The 19,561-nt window shown below is 38.6% G+C and overlaps 1 protein-coding gene across 22 annotated transcripts in view; it reads left to right on the top strand.

The window, feature by feature from the left end:
• The window catches only part of ANO3 (anoctamin 3), a 262,541-nt gene that overhangs the window by 208,865 nt on the left and 34,115 nt on the right, over positions 1-19,561 (top strand). For all 22 annotated transcript variants that reach the window (XM_080593074.1, XM_080593070.1, XM_080593086.1 and 19 more), the window contains 6 exons: positions 468-574; positions 1,957-2,012; positions 4,258-4,379; positions 5,592-5,726; positions 13,854-13,950; positions 19,134-19,194. In XM_080593074.1, the coding sequence (XP_080449200.1) occupies positions 468-574; positions 1,957-2,012; positions 4,258-4,379; positions 5,592-5,726; positions 13,854-13,950; positions 19,134-19,194 (578 nt within the window). The remainder of the gene's footprint in view (positions 1-467; positions 575-1,956; positions 2,013-4,257; positions 4,380-5,591; positions 5,727-13,853; positions 13,951-19,133; positions 19,195-19,561) is intronic.

Genomic DNA, 19,561 nt, shown 5'->3' with positions numbered 1-19,561 from the left:
CGTTATCTGGCTCCATCCTAGGATTTTCTGTGGAGCTGCTACTGAAGTGTCCAGTGCCTGGAGCTAAGCGTGTTTTGTTTTGTTTTTGTTTGTTTTTCCCCAAGTAACAATGGTAGTAGTTCTATGACTTGGACCTCTGCCAATTTATCAGTAACATGAATTTCAGAATGATCACTACTTCTGAATATTATTTTTTTAATTTATATCCAGCATGGAAATGACCTAGATAGTAGGACATTTTAGAAAAGAATTAGTTTATTTGCTCATTTTCCCCAACAATCTGTGATAAAGACAAATATGGGGGGTTATCTGAGAAGATGCTTTAGGAATGCAAAATATTATGTCTTGTGCAGTAACCAAGAAGTGTAAAGATACAGTAAATCACTCTAAGAAGAAAACATTGAGCAGCTATATTTCAACACCTGTGCATTGTTTTGAATATTGAAAGACATTCATTATTTCTATAGTTTTACAATAAACAATAAAGACAGCTTCTTCAGCAACTCCACGAGAAGTAGAATCGTGCATCACATGCTACAGAGAACGAAGTATGAAGATGGAAAATCCAAAATGGGTAAGAATGCTTTATTTTTTTTTAACCCGTTTTATATCTTTACTTGCCTGAAATAGTATTTAGTGGAGTAAACTTGATTAATTTTGCCATGCTCTTGAAATCTTTGTTCAACCAGTAATACAGTTGAATGAAAGCTGCAAGCAATTGCTCTGTTAAATAACTCAGTGAAAAATAGCAATAGTTTTCACTTAATACTCATTTTTAAAATAAATATGAGAGATTATAATAGCTTTATATGATCAAGAGCCATAAGAAAGATAATGTGTACCCCAGAAAACTTACAAGAGTTTTTTAGGACTGGCCCTGATACTGGTAGAACCCAGCAGTGCCAGTCCAGCAGAATCAATCAGAGCTGCACTTAAATTATTTGAGATCTCCACTGCAGCTTAGAGACGGTTGATTTAAAGGCAATTCAATTTTTATTGACACTTCTATTACAGTACTGTATTTCAGAAGGTCTAGTTACTCATTTTCATTTGCAATTAACAGGGAATGTGTGTATGATCTTCTGTTTTGTTTACGAGAATTAAATTAAGAATTTAATACATACATAGACACCTAAAGCCTTATAAAGACGATATCAATTACAGAAAGTTGTTGCTTGAGTTTCTGGGAGAAAAGCAGTAGTAAGAAAATCTTAGAAACTGAGGGTTGAAATCTAATGCTATTGAAATTGGTGACGACAAGTTTCATCTTGAGATTAGTGTAATTTGTATGTTATGTTTGAATGGACAGATCTGAAATGTGTCATGAGAATTTATTTCTTGGGTAAATTTGGCTATATAGGTATCCTATCACAGGCAACTGAATCTTTTTATTGTTATTATTATGGTTACTACTTTATTTTTTATAACATGCTTTGATAGTAAAATATATCTGGCTTTAGGAGGACTCTAGGAACTGATCCAAAATGTTGCAGCAGAGCATTGATCTGATACAAACTCCTTCAGCTGGTTCATATTTAAAAGTAACAGGTTAGCTTTTAACCCTGCAGAGGTTTTGCTGCCTCAAAGATTGTCCATGCCACTCTGTGTGTGCCAGATCATTTGGTCACCCATAAAATCTGTATCGTATGCTCTGATTAATACAACATGAGTGTAACTACCTTCTCACACTTGATCTAGCACAAGAACCCGACCATGAAAGCAAAGTTGAAGACACTGGCCCTCAGAAAGATGTAGTTTGACAGAACTAGAATGCTTAAGGTATCAGTAAGACCCATGGTCGGTGCAACAATTGATGACTGTCATGTTTAACAGCATCCCGAGCATCTAATGTGAAGTTGCATCCTCGTTTCATAACCTGACAATTAATTCTTGCTGCTTGAAGTTAAATATATATTAAAAAATCATGTTTGAACTAATGTGTTTTTTTCCTTTTAGGTATTAATAGATTACTAAATAATGGAACTTATGAAGCAGCATTTCCACCACATGAGGTAAACTCATTAGTTTTGTTTTTGTATTTATATTTTGATAAAAGCTTGCATTAGTATTTCACTATTATAGTTTTCTATTTTGTCTTGCAAATGTTTTATTTCACTAAGTAGCATTGAGACTTTTTTTTTTTTACTAACAGCTCTTTAATGTTGGCTTTTTGAAATTAAAAAAAAATATATATTTATTTTTATGTAATGCATTGTAATAATCCTGGAACGTTTTCTTACTGATCTAGACTACTATGTTTTTTCTAAGCAGATAGTGCCTACGGAGTTCTTAACGGCAATGTTAATTATTCTAAATTGTTGCAATTAGTTGCATTAAATTATTTATCCCTGACACCATTCAAAATATTATTTTTTTTTAAATAGGTTGTTCAATGGATAAAATTTAGGGAAGCAGTTTACTTATTTCCTATTTAATCCTTTCTGTATAGTTCAGGATAGCTTCTACTTGATAATTCTACTAGTTTAAGGTCTACTGAAGAGCTGTGAAATAAGTGAAAAACTTGTCTTTGTCTTCAGAGGGTTATCAGAGAGTCTTTGTGCATTGAAAGGAAAGAAGTAAGCTACAGATCTTTGGTCATCATAAATGCTGATCAGTAGCTGTAATTGCAGCCGTGAACTGTGGTTGATTGGCTGAATACTGTGACTTGATCTTGTGTTTCAAAGGATTGGCCTATGCTTTACAAATTGAAAGTAATTTTTTATATGGTATAAATAATTAAATGCAGGGAATACAGAGAAAGAATATTTTAGATAAATAATTGAATATAATTGTTAACGCTTCAGTAGGGCATTACTGACTGTAGGAAAAAGCTAGTCATACTGCCAGAAAAAAAACTGTGAAGCTTTCTCTGGCTTCCAAATCCATGCTCTCATATGCATTTTCTGTATATATTCCTTTGTTATGTCACAAGCTTCAATTTCAGAGTTTCAGTATAAGCTTAATGAAGTCACATATTTAAGCCACTCATCTTAATTGCAGCTTAACTGGTGCTAAGGATAGTGGTTAAACACCCTCCGCTTTTTTTTTTTTTTTTTTAATCACACAGGAAAATGAGAAATTCAGTCCCAGAGTGAACACTGTGAGACTTGGACTCTGTCATAGATAAGCAGTGCAGAAAGAAGCAGGAAAAAAATACCTAAAATGTACAATGCTGGCTAATGCTTTATGTATTGCACTCATTCAGGTGACTGTGAGAATAAGCTGATATTCTGTTCCTAGAAACTTCTCGATGTTGCAAAGGCCACTCTGTGCTAACATTTTGGTATGGCTCTTTGCCAACTTTAATGCAGAACATTGTTTTTAAGTCATTCTTAAACCAGAGGGGTCAGCAGACTCCAACAAGTAAATAACGTTCTTTCAGTGTGAGGAATGTTCAAGATTTCAAATAAATTATAAAAATCTAAATGGCTAAACAGCTTGAGTTTACCAGGTTCACGAATCTGTCTCTTACCAAGAAGTAGTTTGGATTACTTGCAGTTGTTTGATGAATAATTTTCTTTACCATAACTGAGAGTTGTCTAATGAAAGGACATTTCGAGGGTAAGAAGTTGAAATAAAACGTCCTGCCTCAGAATTGGGGTAAAATGGCAAATACAAGCAATTCTGTTTAGGATGGGTCTAGTGAATCTGTGTTACTTCTCAGCTGCTGGGCATGAGGCTGTTCTTTCAGGCTGTCAGGCGGTGTGTAAATGTCAGGCAAGGACTCTTTTTGAGCCAGATTGATTCTGTTTTGATTTTAATGCCTCTGAGACTTCTGTGCAGGCTTCAAAATAATGCCAGTTCTGTTGTTTCCGTCATCTTAAGGAATATGTACCACAGTCATAGGAAATGTCTAGGAGAGGAGGATCAGGCTGACCTACCAGAATTTTCTGAAATTTTATAGGAAAAACAAAAAGATACCACAAACACATCTCATGAAATTTTTTTAAAAATTGAAGTAGAAAAACTGTTCTTGAAGTAATATAGAGCTGGGTAGTTCTTTATAGCCTTGTGCTAGTATGATTTTGTCATTAATTCTTAGAGAAATTGGCCATTTCAGAAGTGTATTTACCATCTCTCTCTCATAGGCTCACATGTTATCTGTAGGTGACGTTTCCTAGAGTTGTCCATAACAAATTGAAACTTATTTAATAAGCATAGTGAAATCATAATTTAAAATTATATTCAAATATCTAAGAAATGTATTTATATTCCATAGAGTCTGGAAATATATTGTTATTTATTTGTGTTTTTCAGGGAAGCCACAAAAGCAGACATCCCATCAAAACACATGGAGCTCAGAATCACAGACACCTTTTATACGAGCGTTGGGCACGGTGGGGAATGTGGTACAAATACCAACCTCTTGATTTAATCAGGTATTAGTACTTTGAAAAGCAGCTTGCTTCTGTGATACAAGTAGCCCGATAACAACACGTAAACCATACTGCTAAATCCATTGTCCTTACACTTCACTGTAAAATTTAGCTATTCTCTATGATTAGGGAAGACTGGAGTTCTCTAAATTGCTTCTTATGGATGGTCTTCTGTGCAAGGCTATTGATTTCAAGTGAGGCTGAATAAAGGCACATAGATCCGGCTGCTTTACAGTTCACAGAGTGAAAATACCCATGAAGTGGGCTGCTGATCAGAGACACCTGCCCCTCATGACAGCACTTTTGAACGTAGAGACTGTTACCCACATGGACAGAGTTATCAGATCCACTGGGGATCTGAAGTTTCCATGTAGGTTTAAATAAAATTCTGTTTATATACATATAATTAATGTCATAGGTTCCCAACTGTAAAGCAGAGAAATATCTTTAATTGCAGTTAAGTAACTGGGTTGCTTGGGTTTCATATTTTCCTCAACTTGGACATTGAATACCAGTAATTCAGTTTTCATTGATGTCTGTTTTTACTCCTGATATGACAATCATAAACAATCATTATGCCCAATATTGTTCCACTGAAGGCTGTGGAGCTAAGAATGTGCTATGCAACAATTCTGTGCTAATCTAATAGGATCATCCAGATCCAGGATTTACTTTTTGTTCACTGCTACTTCATCTTTTACAGTAACTGATATCCACATTTTGAAGAATTAAAGCTGAAACTTCAGCTTGTGTTTTCAATCTATTATTTTCTAACTGGTAATACTTTGAAATATGTCATACTCTATGATTATCCATCATAAATTATTTTTATAATGGAATACTTAGGCCATACAAACTTACATTATTCCTTTTGAGAAACTGTGTGTGTGTATCTGTGTATTTGTGCGTGTAAATAAAGTCTCCTGCATTTTAGTAACGTTGAAATTAATGCATCTACTTAGTCATTGCAAGGACGTGAAAATTGCAGCACGCTTCAGTTACATCCTTAAAAAATACATGCTCTAGTAAGTCTGCAGTTAGTATCACTAGAATGTTGTGTTAGCCCGAATTAAAACATTTTGGTAACCTGACAATAGTTTTACTATAAGCTTGTAATGGTGATGGCTTATAAAAGTTATTCTGCTACTGTGAAGGTAGATACTGTTCACCACAAGTTTTAACTTTAAAAAATGTATGCTTTTCCTCTTCATGTAGGCGATATTTTGGTGAAAAAATTGGACTGTATTTTGCCTGGTTGGGATGGTATACTGGAATGCTGATTCCCGCTGCCCTGGTTGGGCTCTTTGTTTTCCTTTATGGATTATTTACAATGGATTCCAGCCAAGTAAGGTAAAATGCCATTTAAAAATATTATAATAGCCTGTTGAATATTAACAGTCTTGCACAAGTTAGATCATTTTATTTTTAAATGCTTTTCAGATATGGTAATCATAATTCTAACCAAATAGAGCAGTGGGTTCTTCAATCAAGTGCATCCACTTTGTATATCTGTTTTACATCAAGTTGGGCGCATAACATTTACAGCAAGTGCTCTTACCACTGCATCTGCAATGATTCCAATTCTGTCTGTAAGAGAAAAGAACAAATACTGATTCTAATGTCACATGTACTGCAATGGTTATCATTCTAGTCAAGGCTCATGGGCGAAAAATACAGACATACTTTACTCTTTAATTCCATTTTGCTTTTAACCTCTAGAGTGTAGTAGAGCTGTAAAACTTCAACTTATTTTGGGTATGCTTTTTTTTCTATACAAATGTTAATAGTGTTAAATTTAGAAAATTCTTACTTCTGTTGGTGTAAACTGTGGCCAGGAATTACAGCTTCAAGGACATTGCCACCACATGAAATGAACCAAATTTTCAAGTTTCTGTTCAGTTTCTGCAATCACTTTTGTGATTTGCTCTGAGAGTGGTTTATGTCAGTTTAAAAATAGTGATGAGAGTGTTAGAGTTAAATGCTGGCTGTATTTTTAGGAACCGTTACAGGAGGAAGCGCCCTTACTACATCAGGTATCATCAGACAGAAGGGTATCAGTGGTTTTGCAATTGCAGCTGTTGCTCCAAGCAGTTTCAATTCTTAGGCAGTAAGCACAATGAAATCAGATTTCATACAAAGTGTTTCTTGGCCTTTGAGCAGCAGTACTTTACATTTCTTTATGGAATTGTCTTTATTTTCTGACAGTTGTTATATTCTGCAGTGCTGCAATTAAGGCTTTTTTAGGCAGTTTGTTTTACGCCAAACTCCTGAGAGACTTGACAGCTTCAGACTGCATTAAATGCAATAAAATGCAATAATATCAGCCAGGAAACTATGCACAGTTACCCTGCTTGCAGGAGGCTTCAGGGTATGAATCTCATGAGGGCAGAGGTAGGCTAGCTTTCATATTTTCCCATCTTTCCTTTTGGATGCAGTTGAGCAGCTGCAGACTGAAGAGGCAGATTTTCACTTACTCTCCATGGAGGTTGGTTGTCTCAGATCCTGTCCTGAGGTGCCTCAGTGTCATGCTGAGGAACCAACCAGAGGCTCTGGACTGTATTCCAGAAGCAAGAGCCTGAAAGTTAGATGATCTGCTGTATAGCTTCAGATGCCTACAAGGGGAGGGGAGTAGTTATATATCCACTCGCCTAGGCGATCGGCTCCAGGGCAGACACGTTGTGCAGCAGAGCTGGAGATCGAGGCAGACAGGGATTTCTTTTCCCACATCGAGGCCACTCGAAGCAGCTGAGCGAGCCGCCAGGACCCGGCCGCCCTCTCAAGGGAGGCTGACGAGGCGTAGGCAGTGCCAGCAGCAGCAGCGGGCCATTCAAATCAGGCGTCGCCGCCATTTGGCAGCCAGTTCTACAGGCAGCTGGCGTAATCGCCAGCACTTTTTCTTCTGGGGGACTTCAACTTCCCAGACTTATCCTGGAAATACAATACAGCTCAGAGGAAGCAGGCTAGGAGGTTTCTGGAGAGCGTGGAAGACAGCTTCCTGATGCAGCTGGTTAGTGAGCCTACCGGGGGGGTGCCCCGCTGGACCTGCTGTTCACAAACAGGGAAGGCCTGGTGGGAGATGTGGTGGTCGGGAGCTGTCTTGGGCAGAGTGACCACGAAATGGTAGAGTTCTCTGTTCTTGGCGAAGTCAGGAGGAGGATCGGTAAAATTGCTGTCTTGACTTCCAGAGGGCAGACTTTGAGCTGTTCAGGACATTGGTTGGCAGAGTCCCTTGGGAGGTGGTTCTGAAGGGCAGAGGAGTCCAGGAAGGCTGGGCACTTCTCAAGAAGGAAATCTTAAAGGCTCGGAAGCGGTCTGTCCCCACGTGCCCAAAGAAAAGCTGGCGCAGAAGAAGACCGGCCTGGCTGAACAGAGAGTTGTGGCTAGAGCTTAGGAAAAAAAAAGAGGGTTTATGATCTTTGGAAGAGGGGGCGGACCACTCAGGTGGATTATAAGGATGTTGTAAGGCTGTGCAGGGACAAAATTAGACAGGCCAAAGCTCATCTGGAGTTTAATCTGACTACTGCTGTTAAAGATAACAAAAAATGATTTTATAAATACATAAACACGAAAAGGAGAACTAAGGAGAATCTCCATCCTTTACTGGATGCGGGGGGAAACTTAGTGATGAGAGATGAGGAAAAGGCTGAGCTGCTTAATGCCTTCTTTGCCTCAGTCTTTAGCAGCAAGACCGGTTGTTTCCTGGATACCCAGTACCCTGAGCTGGTGGAAAGAGATGGGGAGCAGAATGTGGCCCTCATAATCCACGAGGAAATGGTTGGTGACCTGCTACAGCACTTAGATTTACGCAAATCGATGCGGCCAGATGGGATCCACCCGAGAGTACTGCAAGAACTGGTGGAAGAGCTGGCCAAGCCGCTTTCCATCATTTCTCAGCAGTCCTGACTATCAGGAGAGGTCCCAGTCGCCTGGCGGCAAGTAAACGTGACACCCATCTACAAGAAGGGCCAGAAGGTAGACCTGGGAAACTATAGGTCTGTTAGTTTGACTTCAGTGCCAGGGAAGCTCATGGAGCAGATTGAGTGTCATCACGTGGCACTTGCAGGGCAACCAGGCAATAGGCCCAGTCAGCATGGGTTTATGAAGGGCAGGTCCTGCTTGACGAACCTCATCTCCTTCTATGACAAAGTGATGCACTTAGTGGATGAGGAAAAGGCTGTGGATGTGGTCTATCTTGATTTCAGTAAGGTCTTTGACACCGTTTTACACAGCATTCTCCTCAAGAAACTGGCTGCTCATGGCTTGGACTGGTGTACACTTCGTTGGGTTAAAAACCGGCTGGGTAACAGGGCCGAAAGAGTCGTGGTGAATGGAGTTAAATCCAGTTGGAGGCCGGTCACTAGTGGCGTCCCCCAGGGCTCAGTGCTGGGGCCAGATCTCTTTAATATCTTTATCGATGATTTGGATGGATCATCTGGATCGAGTGCACCCTCAGTAAGTTTGCAGATGACACCAAGTTAGGTGCGTGTGTCGATCTGCTCAAGGGTAGGAAGGCTCTGCAGGAGGATCTGGATAGGCTGGACCAATGGGCTGAGGTCAACTGTATGAAGTTCAACAAGGCCAAGTGCCGGGTCCTGCATCTGGGGCGTAACAACCCCAAGCAGGGTTACAGGCTGGGAGATGAGTGGTTGGAAAGCTGCCTGGCAGAGAAGGACCTGGGAGTATTGGTTGATAGTCGGCTGAATATGAGCCAGCAGTGTGCTCAGGTGGCCAAGAAGGCCAACAGCATCCTGGCTTGCATAAGAAGCAGTGTGGCCAGTAGGGCTAGGGAGGTGATTGTCCCCCTGTACTCGGCTCTGGTGAGGCTGCACCTCAAGTACTGTGTTCAGTTTTGGGCCCCTCGCTACAGGAAGGACATGGAGGTGCTCGAGCGAGTCCAGAGAAGGGCAACGAGGCTGGTGAGGGGTCTGGAGAACAAGTCTTACGAGGAGCGGCTGAGGGAGCTGGGATTGTTCAGCCTGGAGAAGAGAAGGCTCAGGGGCGACCTTATCACACTCTACAGGTACCCTAAAGGAGGCTGTAGCAAGGTAGGGGTTGGTCTGTTCTCCCACATGCCTGGTGACAGGACAAGGTGGAATGGGCTAAAGTTGTGCCAGGGGAGGTTTAGGTTGGATATTAGGAAGAACTTCTTTAATGAAAGGGTTGTTAGGCATTGGAATGGGCCGCCCAGGGAAGTGGTTGAGTCACCACCCCTGGAGGTCTTCAAAAGATGTTTAGATGTTGAGCTTAGTGATATGGTTTAGTGAAGGACTTGTTAGTGTTAGGTTAGAGGTTGGACTCAGTGATCTTGGAGGTCTCTTCCAACCTAGATGATTCTATGATTCTGTGATATTATTATAGCTAACATGAACCAGTGTTAATTTCAAAATATTGATAGAGGGTGTGTTAATGCAGAAGCCCTTGGTGTGTGCTTATGGCAGTCCCAGAACATCTGTAATCTGGATGTGTTAATTCTGGGCAGAAGGTCATCTCTGTTTACGAAGGTGTGAATCCATGCGTTCACTCTGACTAGTCGTGACACAGTAGTGTCAGCTCAGTGCATTGCTATGACCAAATGAGTAAGACATGCGGTGAGATGCAGATTCAAGAACAGAGCTTACCTAACTCAAGTTGACTGTTATGACCTGATAAAACGTATGTAGATATTTTCTGTATCACCCATTTCACCTCATTACCTACCTGCTGCAGATGTTCCTGCTTGAGCAGGGTCTTTGGACCAGATGACCTCCAGAGATCCCTTCCAACCTTAACCATTCTGTAATTCTGTAATTTTAATGGACAGTGACAGCAGATGCTGTTCCTTGCCTTATTTGTTTGCTTAACCTGGAAGAAGGTAGTGAGGGTTAGACAGAAACTTTACACCTGTAGAGGAGACAGGAGCCATTCATAAGCAGGCAGAGAGACCACACAACCTAAAGTTGTTATCACCATATTCTGGGGATGTGAGCTGATTGGTTCTGCTGTGTCTGCAATCATTTAAAGAAACTACTGTGTAAACGTTCATGTTAGTTTTGATATATATTATTTGATTTTGAGCACTGCCACTACAAATATATGCAAACAACTATGTTTATCAGCCATCCGGAAGAAACTGAGTCAGATACATGACTCTGGCAAAATCTAAGCACAGGCATTGCAGTCACAATTCGGAATTAAGGCTTAGTGCCAGGGCATTATGGCAATGTTTTAAATGCTGCATTACCCCAACTTCAGTATTATTCAGCGTAGTGCTTTTTCATGTGAAACTGAGGTTTCATCCTATTAATATCTGTAATTAGGAATCAGTGGATGTTAGGAAGTGTTGATTTACAGTATGATAAATTCTGTGGGGGGGGGGAAAAATGGTTTTCATGTGTCCTTTTACCACGAAATTTGAACTTACCAACTGATCAAATTATTTTTGTGGAAGCATGCTCTTCTCAGTAATGCCCGGGCGCCTTTCGGGATGGTTGGCTTGCAGGTAGCTATCGTGAATCCCCCTCTAGTGGCTGCAGGCAGAAAACGAACGTTTTATTCTTTCAGCAGAGAATGAGCACATACATGTTACGGTGCCATGAATCGAATATTGATTGCGGTGCCAGCCAGAGGTTTTGTGCAACAATAACTAGGGTGTTGTGAAGAACGTTGTCACATCCAATAAGTAGTTTGTCTTGCTTACAAAATGTTATGGGTGCCTGCCTCTGCACCATGCCCAGGGGCTGGTATGAGGTTGTCACGGGGCAGCTCTCGCTGCTGAATGCCCATGGCCCAGGACCCCGGCGCTGTCAGTCCCTGCCCCGTGCAGTATAAAGACAGTCTGTGTAGCTCATCCCTGGCTGCCACAAGCAGGTCAGAAGCTGAGGATATATTTGATCCCCTTTGGTGGTACCCTTCCTTCTTTTCCTGGGCAAGTAGCCCTCTCACATGCTGCTTTTGCCCTTTATTGGAGAGGATCCCTCCTTTCCTCAGATATAATTTTAGGAAAACAATAAACTTTTAGATCAAACGGAATTACTCAATGATTCTGATGTATTATGCAGGGAGGAAGAAGGTGAAATAGTAAGATGAGATAACAAAAACCCTGATACACTGTGATATCAGGGCCCATATACTGTTATAAGAAAATAAGCACCTGTGTCCCATGTTTAGAAGCAGAAGTTTCTCCCCAGTTAGGGACATTTTTCTTGTTTAACGTAAAAGAGTTACATAAGAATGGCAGTTTTATTGAAAGCAGTTTGGGATGGAAGATGTTGTTTTTCTTGCATGAGTTCGGAATAAAGCTTGGTAATACTCTCGTTGCCAGGATTTGGCACTGAGGTTCCCCAGGGTACTGTGTGTCAACCACTAGTTCTAGGATTCAGTTGTGAAATTAACATAACCAAAAATCAAAGAGTCTCGAGTTGAAGAGAACTCCACAGTAGCTTCCAGAAAATTTGGATTACATTTTTAAGTCTCAGACATGCAGAAAGAAAAAATGAAGAATGTGAACATGTATATCTGGTTTCATACACTTTTAAAAATATTTTGATCTGTTTGCCCTAATTGAGTTAAACTGTGAACAATGGGTCTGTCATATGGAAGGGCTTAAATAATAGTCCTTTAGAAGTCCTTTCATTTGGGTTCTTTTTTTTTTTTTTGAAACAAATTATGTGGCGTATCTGTTACACATCTTTATTCTTAAGTTAGTTATCAAGCTATTACATGTTGATTATTCTATATAAAATAAGTCTGATGATTTTAAAGAAGGTTGCTTTCAGTGCATCTGTACGCATCATTAATTATCACTGGTCTAATTTGTCACACTGTTGTCAGTCAAACAGAAAGGCCAGGCATGAACACAGCACAGCTTTAGGCATATCCACAACGTGTGCTCTTGTCAGATTTCAGATATGTAAGTGAGAATAGTCCAAAGATGTTTATTTGCTCTGTTATGGTGAAGATTTGAATTGCAGTAACAATTAACATAGCACTTGTCATGAACACTTGTGCAATGCGTGTCTTCACAGACTAGTGCTCAAGCACGTAGCCTGTCACTGGCAGTACAATTTGCTGAAACTTCATGTTATCAAAAACAAACATAGACTGTAACTCAAGGTATAGAATATAGCATTTATAATGTTGAATTTAAATTTGAAATAGAGTAGAATTTGGCCTTATATGTGACAACAGGTTACATTACTGTCAAACCATTATATCACTTTGTTGAAATATGATTTTCTATGCTTACTTATTCGCATGAAAATGCAATCAAGAAAATTCTCGTTTGTGACACACTGTAAGCTGTTACTCTGCACTTCTGAAATGACGGGCTGTGCTCTTTCTGGCTTTCAGGGTTGCTTAGAACAATTTCTTAAGCCCACATTATGTTGTACTGTTTTAGTGAATTACTGGTTGTGATGTTATGTGCAGTATGAGCAAAGATCACAAATGTGACATCTGGGTAACACTAATCTTTTATTTCTGTATACTGTTATGTTGGACAGGATTTAATAGATGCATTCATTTGGTAATAAACATAATCTTCCATATAGTATTAGAACTGTAAATTCAGGTTTTATGAGGAGGAGAATGAAAGCATAATGTTTATTAAAACAAACCAAGAGAGTAATTTCCTGGCATTTGCTTTATAGTACTACTTTCCTAGTGTGACATAGGATTTCAGGCATGTCAACATTGCTGAAGGTGATTGCTGAGTTTCTCTACTTACTCACTGCAGTTAAAATTTGCCTTTAAACTCCTTTTGCACTTCTGGTGCTTCTACTTTGCCTATGTCAAGGCACTTAAGTACTATGTTTTCAATATGAATAATCCCAGTGAAGTCAGAGATTTCATAACCCCCAAATCTTAAGATCTTTAAGCAGTAGAATGTCGTTTGAAGGTATTTTACCCCAAAACAGGATAGTAAATTGTTCTTTTTTTTATTAGCTATAAACATAAGTTCTTCCGTAGGTAATAAAAATGCAAAGACTTAAACTGCTAATGCCAGAAATGCCTGTCAGTGGGGTTTTACACGGTGACCTCCTGACCTAGGTACGTATGCAATCATACTGTGGGACAGACCTTCAGCTGATGTAAAGTGGGATAATCGACTGAAATCGGTGATGTCCATCTGCTAGTGTTTGGTGTCTTCTACATCATATGGATAAACATGCAGTAATTTGCTTGGCAAGTAGTAAACAGAATTTTGTTCTTCAGTTTGTGATATTTCTTTTGGAGAGTATGGGGTATTTACAAGCATAAATATCAGATAAATATCAATAAGATATTGCATCAACTCTAGGGCCCACAGTTTTAGGGTGGTGACCAAGTTGGGATTAAACTTTTTATGCCAAACATTCACTTCTAATTTATTTTATTGAGTCAGTTTTATGGTGTAGGCATGCTGTTGACAAATAGAGGCCACAAATGGTGCAGCCTCAGAAAATCTTGAGAATACTAAACGCCTGTTTGTAATCTTTGTTTTCCTATCTTATATTAAAGCAAAGAGATCTGCGAGGCAAATGAAACCATCATGTGCCCTATGTGTGAACGCAATTGCACACTACAAAAACTCAATGAAAGCTGCATATATGCCAAGGTAATTAATAGCTTACTGCTATCATGATAATTTTTGTCTCAAGGTCCACTTTTATTATGTAATGGCAGCCCTTGTTCCAGCAAAGACTGCAAAATGTGTTGTTTATCTACAGAGTTTTCAGCCTCTGCAATCCGTGCTTCTAATACACGAATAATCTGAAATATTCAGAGATGACTCTGAAACTTGTTTTACTCTTTTAAAACATTTCCTTCCAAAATCCTTAATATTTTGATCGACTTATAAAGTCGCCTGAGTAACAAAACTTCTCTTGGAAGGTTTATCCTACTTTCCCTTAAAATTAACTTCTTGCTTTGTTTTCCTTGGTTGCTTGGTAATTGAAATTCTGCTCCTGCTAAAGGAATTCTCTAGCATTGCCTAGGATTTCAATGTGTCTGTGGTGTGCTTTGCTTTTTCAAACTAATGCAAAGAGTTTACACAATTAAATATTTTGCTACAAGAAGCTATCCTTCAGACTTAACTAATCATAAGTACTTCAGTGGATGTGCAATGTTAACAAGTGAGTAATATATATTTTGATGCGTGCTAGTGTGTTCATAACGCTGGAAAAGCAGCCTTGCCATTTTTCTTGGAATTCTTTAGCCCATAAGACAAATCTTATTCAGAAGTTTACATTTATGGAACGGTGATTGTCTCTAGGTTGTGGCAATGCAACAAAACTAAGCAAAGTGGAAGAGAAAAATCAATTTTCATTAGATTTTGAAATTTGGTATTTAGACAGGACTTGGAGTGAAACTCAATGTTTCAAAAGTATGTGTGAAGCAATATTCGAAAAACATATGATCTTGACAGAAATTATTTGTATTTTTTTTAATTTAGCTTTCTATTTTTTAATGAACAAGTTGTTTTTCATTTATGTTATAATGTTATATATTATATAAATACAATATATTTAAGGCCAACCTGTGTTTCATTTTTAAATACTGCTGCAACTTTATAGCGAAATATGGCTGCATTAATTTCTTTTCCTAGCTTTTTAAACTCATTTCATAAGTTTTTACATGTACCAAAGGTAAAAGCTTTCTTAATTAAAATAACATTATGCAAATCATACATCCCATGTGAGAAATGTCTCTTTTTAGAATATGACGAGTAACTTATTCAGTAGTCCACTCCAGCGTGACAGAAAATTAGTACATTTAGTATTGCAGCATCCCTTTAATTTTAGGTCCTATTATTTTAACATCCCCAGTTAATAGAAGCTGATTTTGTCTCTCATGTATATTTACGCTTACATCTATCTTGTGCTTAAGTCATGCATTTTAATGTCACATTGTGAATAGTTAAATGTAGCAGAAAAAATGTGGCATTTCATCCGTACTTCTGCACACTTTTAAACCAGTCACCTTGAAACAAAATCAGATGATATGTGGGGAAGATGAGTAGTAAGCACTCATATTCCGTCTTCACAAGCACTCTCCCAACGTCCGCAAAACCTGGGGAAAATAACATAGGCTCCCAATTTTTCCTGCCAATGTTTTTGCTCTGAAAAACTGGCCAGCCTTAGATTGCTACACAGAAAACAAACAAAATTTTTCTTCTACTAGGATTTGTCTGTTCTGGATCTTCCCCAGTTGGGTCTAATCATGTTATGTATGTTTTCTGCATACATGGGTAACGTACTTCAAAAAACTGATTTTCAAGGGGCAGAGAAAGACTTCTCTTTAGGAAGGAATATGATTACCATCTGGCCATTTCAGTGGCAAATAAATGAACCTTTTATAACTCTGAGGATATAACTGTAATGCCTTCATTCACCATGTTGTCTCTAAAGAAAATTACACTGCAACTTCACTCGTTTCTCTCGCTAGGAAACACCAGGTTTCCAGAAGGGCTTGTGATCCTGCTGGTTGCTGCTGTGTTGCTTAAGTGGAGCGGCAAATACCCAAACGTGTGTCAGCAATTCCTCTGTGCCTGCACAGAAAGCAGTGAATGAAAGCTATCTGTAATGTTAGAGAACTACGGTCTGATTTCACATATTCCTTTGTACTTTATGAAGCACCATTAATAATATAGACAGAAATAATCGATTCGAAAATAAGGCATAAAATCTTCTGAGAAATGAAAATGGTGTTTCCTCCTTTCTTTCCTGTTCCTGAAATGGAGCTTGTCTGCCTTTCCTTCTGGTTTTGTTGCTGTAGGAACATGACTTATTTCTTCATCTTCCCCACACACAATCAAAGGGCTGTTTGCAAGAGAAGCTTTTCCTGTTTCATTCCAGGGAAAGGCATTGAGTTTATTAGGAAAAGTGAGTAGTTTTGAGTAACTTTTAAGTTTATCTCCTCAGGTCTGCTCATGTCATGAGACCTGCCTCATTTAGACAAGGACTTGGGTTCATATTTCATGTTATTAGAACTGCTGTCAGGATTTCCTTCATTAAATTTCCCTTTCTTTCCCTAAATTTCCCAAATTTCCCTTTAGAGTAGTATTTTGGATAACACAAAGTAATGCAGAACAAATCACATACTTGAAATTGTTTTTTTCATCCAAGTTTCTTGCAAGGCTGGGAGACAAAATACAAAAGGTGCATTTTTCCTTCTTGCTCCTGCCCATTTCTTTCACCCCCTCCCTTCTTTCTTCATCCATTTAAAAATACCCCATTAAAAATGAAGTTCGTAATTTAAGAGAAGGGCATGCCACGTCTGAGTTGTAATCTGAATTGCTGAATGCCCTAACTCTCATTCTTGCCCACATTAGGTGGATTCTTTGACGAGCAGAGGTGACTAGCACAATGCATAACGGCTCTTTGGCTGGTACTGCTCCCAGCACACCTTGCCCTAGGGCCCAGCAGCAGGGTATTAAATCAGGGTGGACTTGAAAAGTGTGAAGTCATGTGTGATGGTGACAATATCAGTCAGGTGTGCTGACTGACTGGCACTGAGTCGTGGAGTACTTCACTTCTGCTTGGAGGGCTCTGGTCAACACTTACTCCAACTGCGCAGTTAGCCTGTAAGACAGTCAAATCTTAATTCTGAGTGTGGTGCTGAATAGTATAGCCCAAACACCTTTCCTCAAGACAGAGCTATGTCAAGAGCAAGATACATATTTTCTACTTTTAACAATACTAAATATGCTGGGTTGGGTTGGGTTTGTTTATTTGTTTGATTTCCTTGGAAAGATGCACTCTACTGAACAGAATATCCAAAATCACTTGCTCACACGCATGTATATTCAAAACTGAAAGTATTCATCAAGTGTACTCTACTGCATTTATTCACCTGTCACATTTTTGGCACCATACCCATTATGGTTGTATTTTCCTTTATGGAACCATATTTGGACATATTTCTACGTACAAGTGATCCCACTATACGATTTATACAGGGACCATTTTGGATTTATGGATACCTAATACCTAATATGGATAGTAAATTCCCATTTCTTCAGAAGCTTAAAAAATAAACAAAACAAAAAACTGACATACTGATTAAATCTATGTGGTATTTTTAGTAAATTCTCACAATATGAGAGTCAATTTACTCAATAAGAAATAAAATAGAGGCAAAAGCAGTACTGTTACTATTAACTTTTTTTGCTTGCCTAAGTTTTCTCTACCAAGTGATCTTGCTCACCCAGTGAAGCCAACTTTCTCTGAAAGAATGAAAATCCGTCCGCATGGGCAAGGGCAACCCTTGCTGGAGCCCGTTAGGTAATCTGCTGGAGGCGGGCTGCCAGCCGCTGCATCCCCAAACACCTTGTGTGCAGGATGTGCCTGCTGGCCAGAGTAACCTCAGATAGGAGAGAAAGTCGTGGTACAGCCCAACTCAGTCTGGTTACCTGCCCAGTTCCATTGGCATAAGGAAGGGTTCCTTTTCATGAGAAGATGATGATTGGTTCTTCAATCTTCATTAGAGTTGACACCAGTGAAAGTAAATTCTTTTCAAGAATATGATGTTCTATTCTGAGTTCAGAGAGCGGGAAATAGTCATAAACTTTTTGAATGGTTTAGGACAATACATTTCAGAACAATTTGCTGCACTTTTTTTTATTATTATTTATTTGTTTTTTCTTCAGGTGATCCTCTTTCTAACATATGCCTTTTGACAAGTTGGTTTGCTCTATTATCTCACAATAGTTTGTGCTTTGGGTGGGTTTTAAATTTTTTTAAAAGAATATAAGAATGTGAAACCTATATGTATATAAATATAAGAATGTGAATATAAATATAAGAATGTGAAACCTATGCTTCGTTTACTAATGCTCAGCAGCTTCTTAAACCACATTTCATTAGAAGAAATTCAGGCCCGCTGTCCATGGATAAATTACATTGTTGTCCGCTGGCAACCTTAAATCTGTTGAAAGTGCATTGATCTTAATTTCAGCTTCTTAAATACTGTTTCTTATTATGGCTTGAATATAAGAAGCTCTGGATTTTTGTAATATAAATTCTGATGTTTGCATAAGAACTGAGACATCACATTCACTCATTCAGATGCTTAGTGCGTTCCATAGGCCTACAAAAACTACTTACTCCTTATTTTCTACTGGTAAATCTTGGATTTTACAGCAGATGAGCTTCTAAGGAAGCATGAGATAAAAGATAAATCCAACAAAAAGGAAAGCATTCGTGAAGTGAAATTAAGTGTGTAATTTAGATTTGCATTTCTCCAACAGTTTTTTAGAATTTATTTTATATTTGTGGGAGTTGAGGGACGCTAGCCTTTTAAGAAGTAGAATACGCTAACAATTTTAGAGGCTGAGATTTCTGGATGAAAACGAATATATATTATTCTTACCTACAGAGAAATTGCAGGATAGCTTAGAAGTAGAAAATGAAATCAAAAGGGACATTAAGTAATATATAGAAGAAGAAAAGTGAAAAGTCTGAAGCGATTTAAGCTTATGAAAATCTTAAAATAGAAAACATCAAATGGAAATTTGACCCAGGATACGAGGAGAATTCTGGAGCAATTTTTAGCCTGTCTGGACAGAGAGCAGATCTTACTGTCTCTGAAGCAAGTGCTCTGGAGATGCTTGAAGTGATAGCCTGGAAAACAACAGTCAAAGAGTGGGACAAACATTGGTAGAAGAAACGTGTGAGTAGGCCTTCTTGCTGGAATGCTTGGCTTTTAAGTTCTGCCATCAGTTACGTACTCTGGGCTTCTTTGGGGCAGAAGTTAAGGTGGCAATAGTGTTTGTTCCTGATGTATTTATTTTCTATTCAGGTTACACATTTGTTTGATAATGGAGGGACTGTCTTCTTTGCTATTTTCATGGCAATCTGGGGTAAGTAATTTTTAATTTACTTGGTTTTAATCAAACTGACCCTTTTGGGGATTGCTGAGTTAAAGGAGATTATAGTTCATGGTAAAAATTAAAGAATGATTTTGTCACACAAACATTTTTTTCCTCTTTTCATCAGCTTCAATTTCTCTGCTAACAGTATGTGAAAGTAATACCTTTTGTTGTTAATGTGATGACTGTCTTTAGTATCTTATATATCTTTAAGCTCGAATTTTATACCATGCATGTTAAGAGTCTTTTACAGCGGCAAACACATAGGGTAATTTACTGGTCTGGAGTCAATACAAAAATCACAGTCTATAGAGAATTCTTGTAGAATAAATGAGTGCTTTGTGGGAGCTAATTAGAG

The sequence above is a fragment of the Anser brachyrhynchus genome (assembly GCF_964034855.1).
Source record: "Anser brachyrhynchus genome assembly, chromosome: 5".
Lineage (NCBI taxonomy): Eukaryota > Metazoa > Chordata > Aves > Anseriformes > Anatidae > Anser > Anser brachyrhynchus.
This window is presented reverse-complemented; position numbering and strand designations above follow the sequence as displayed.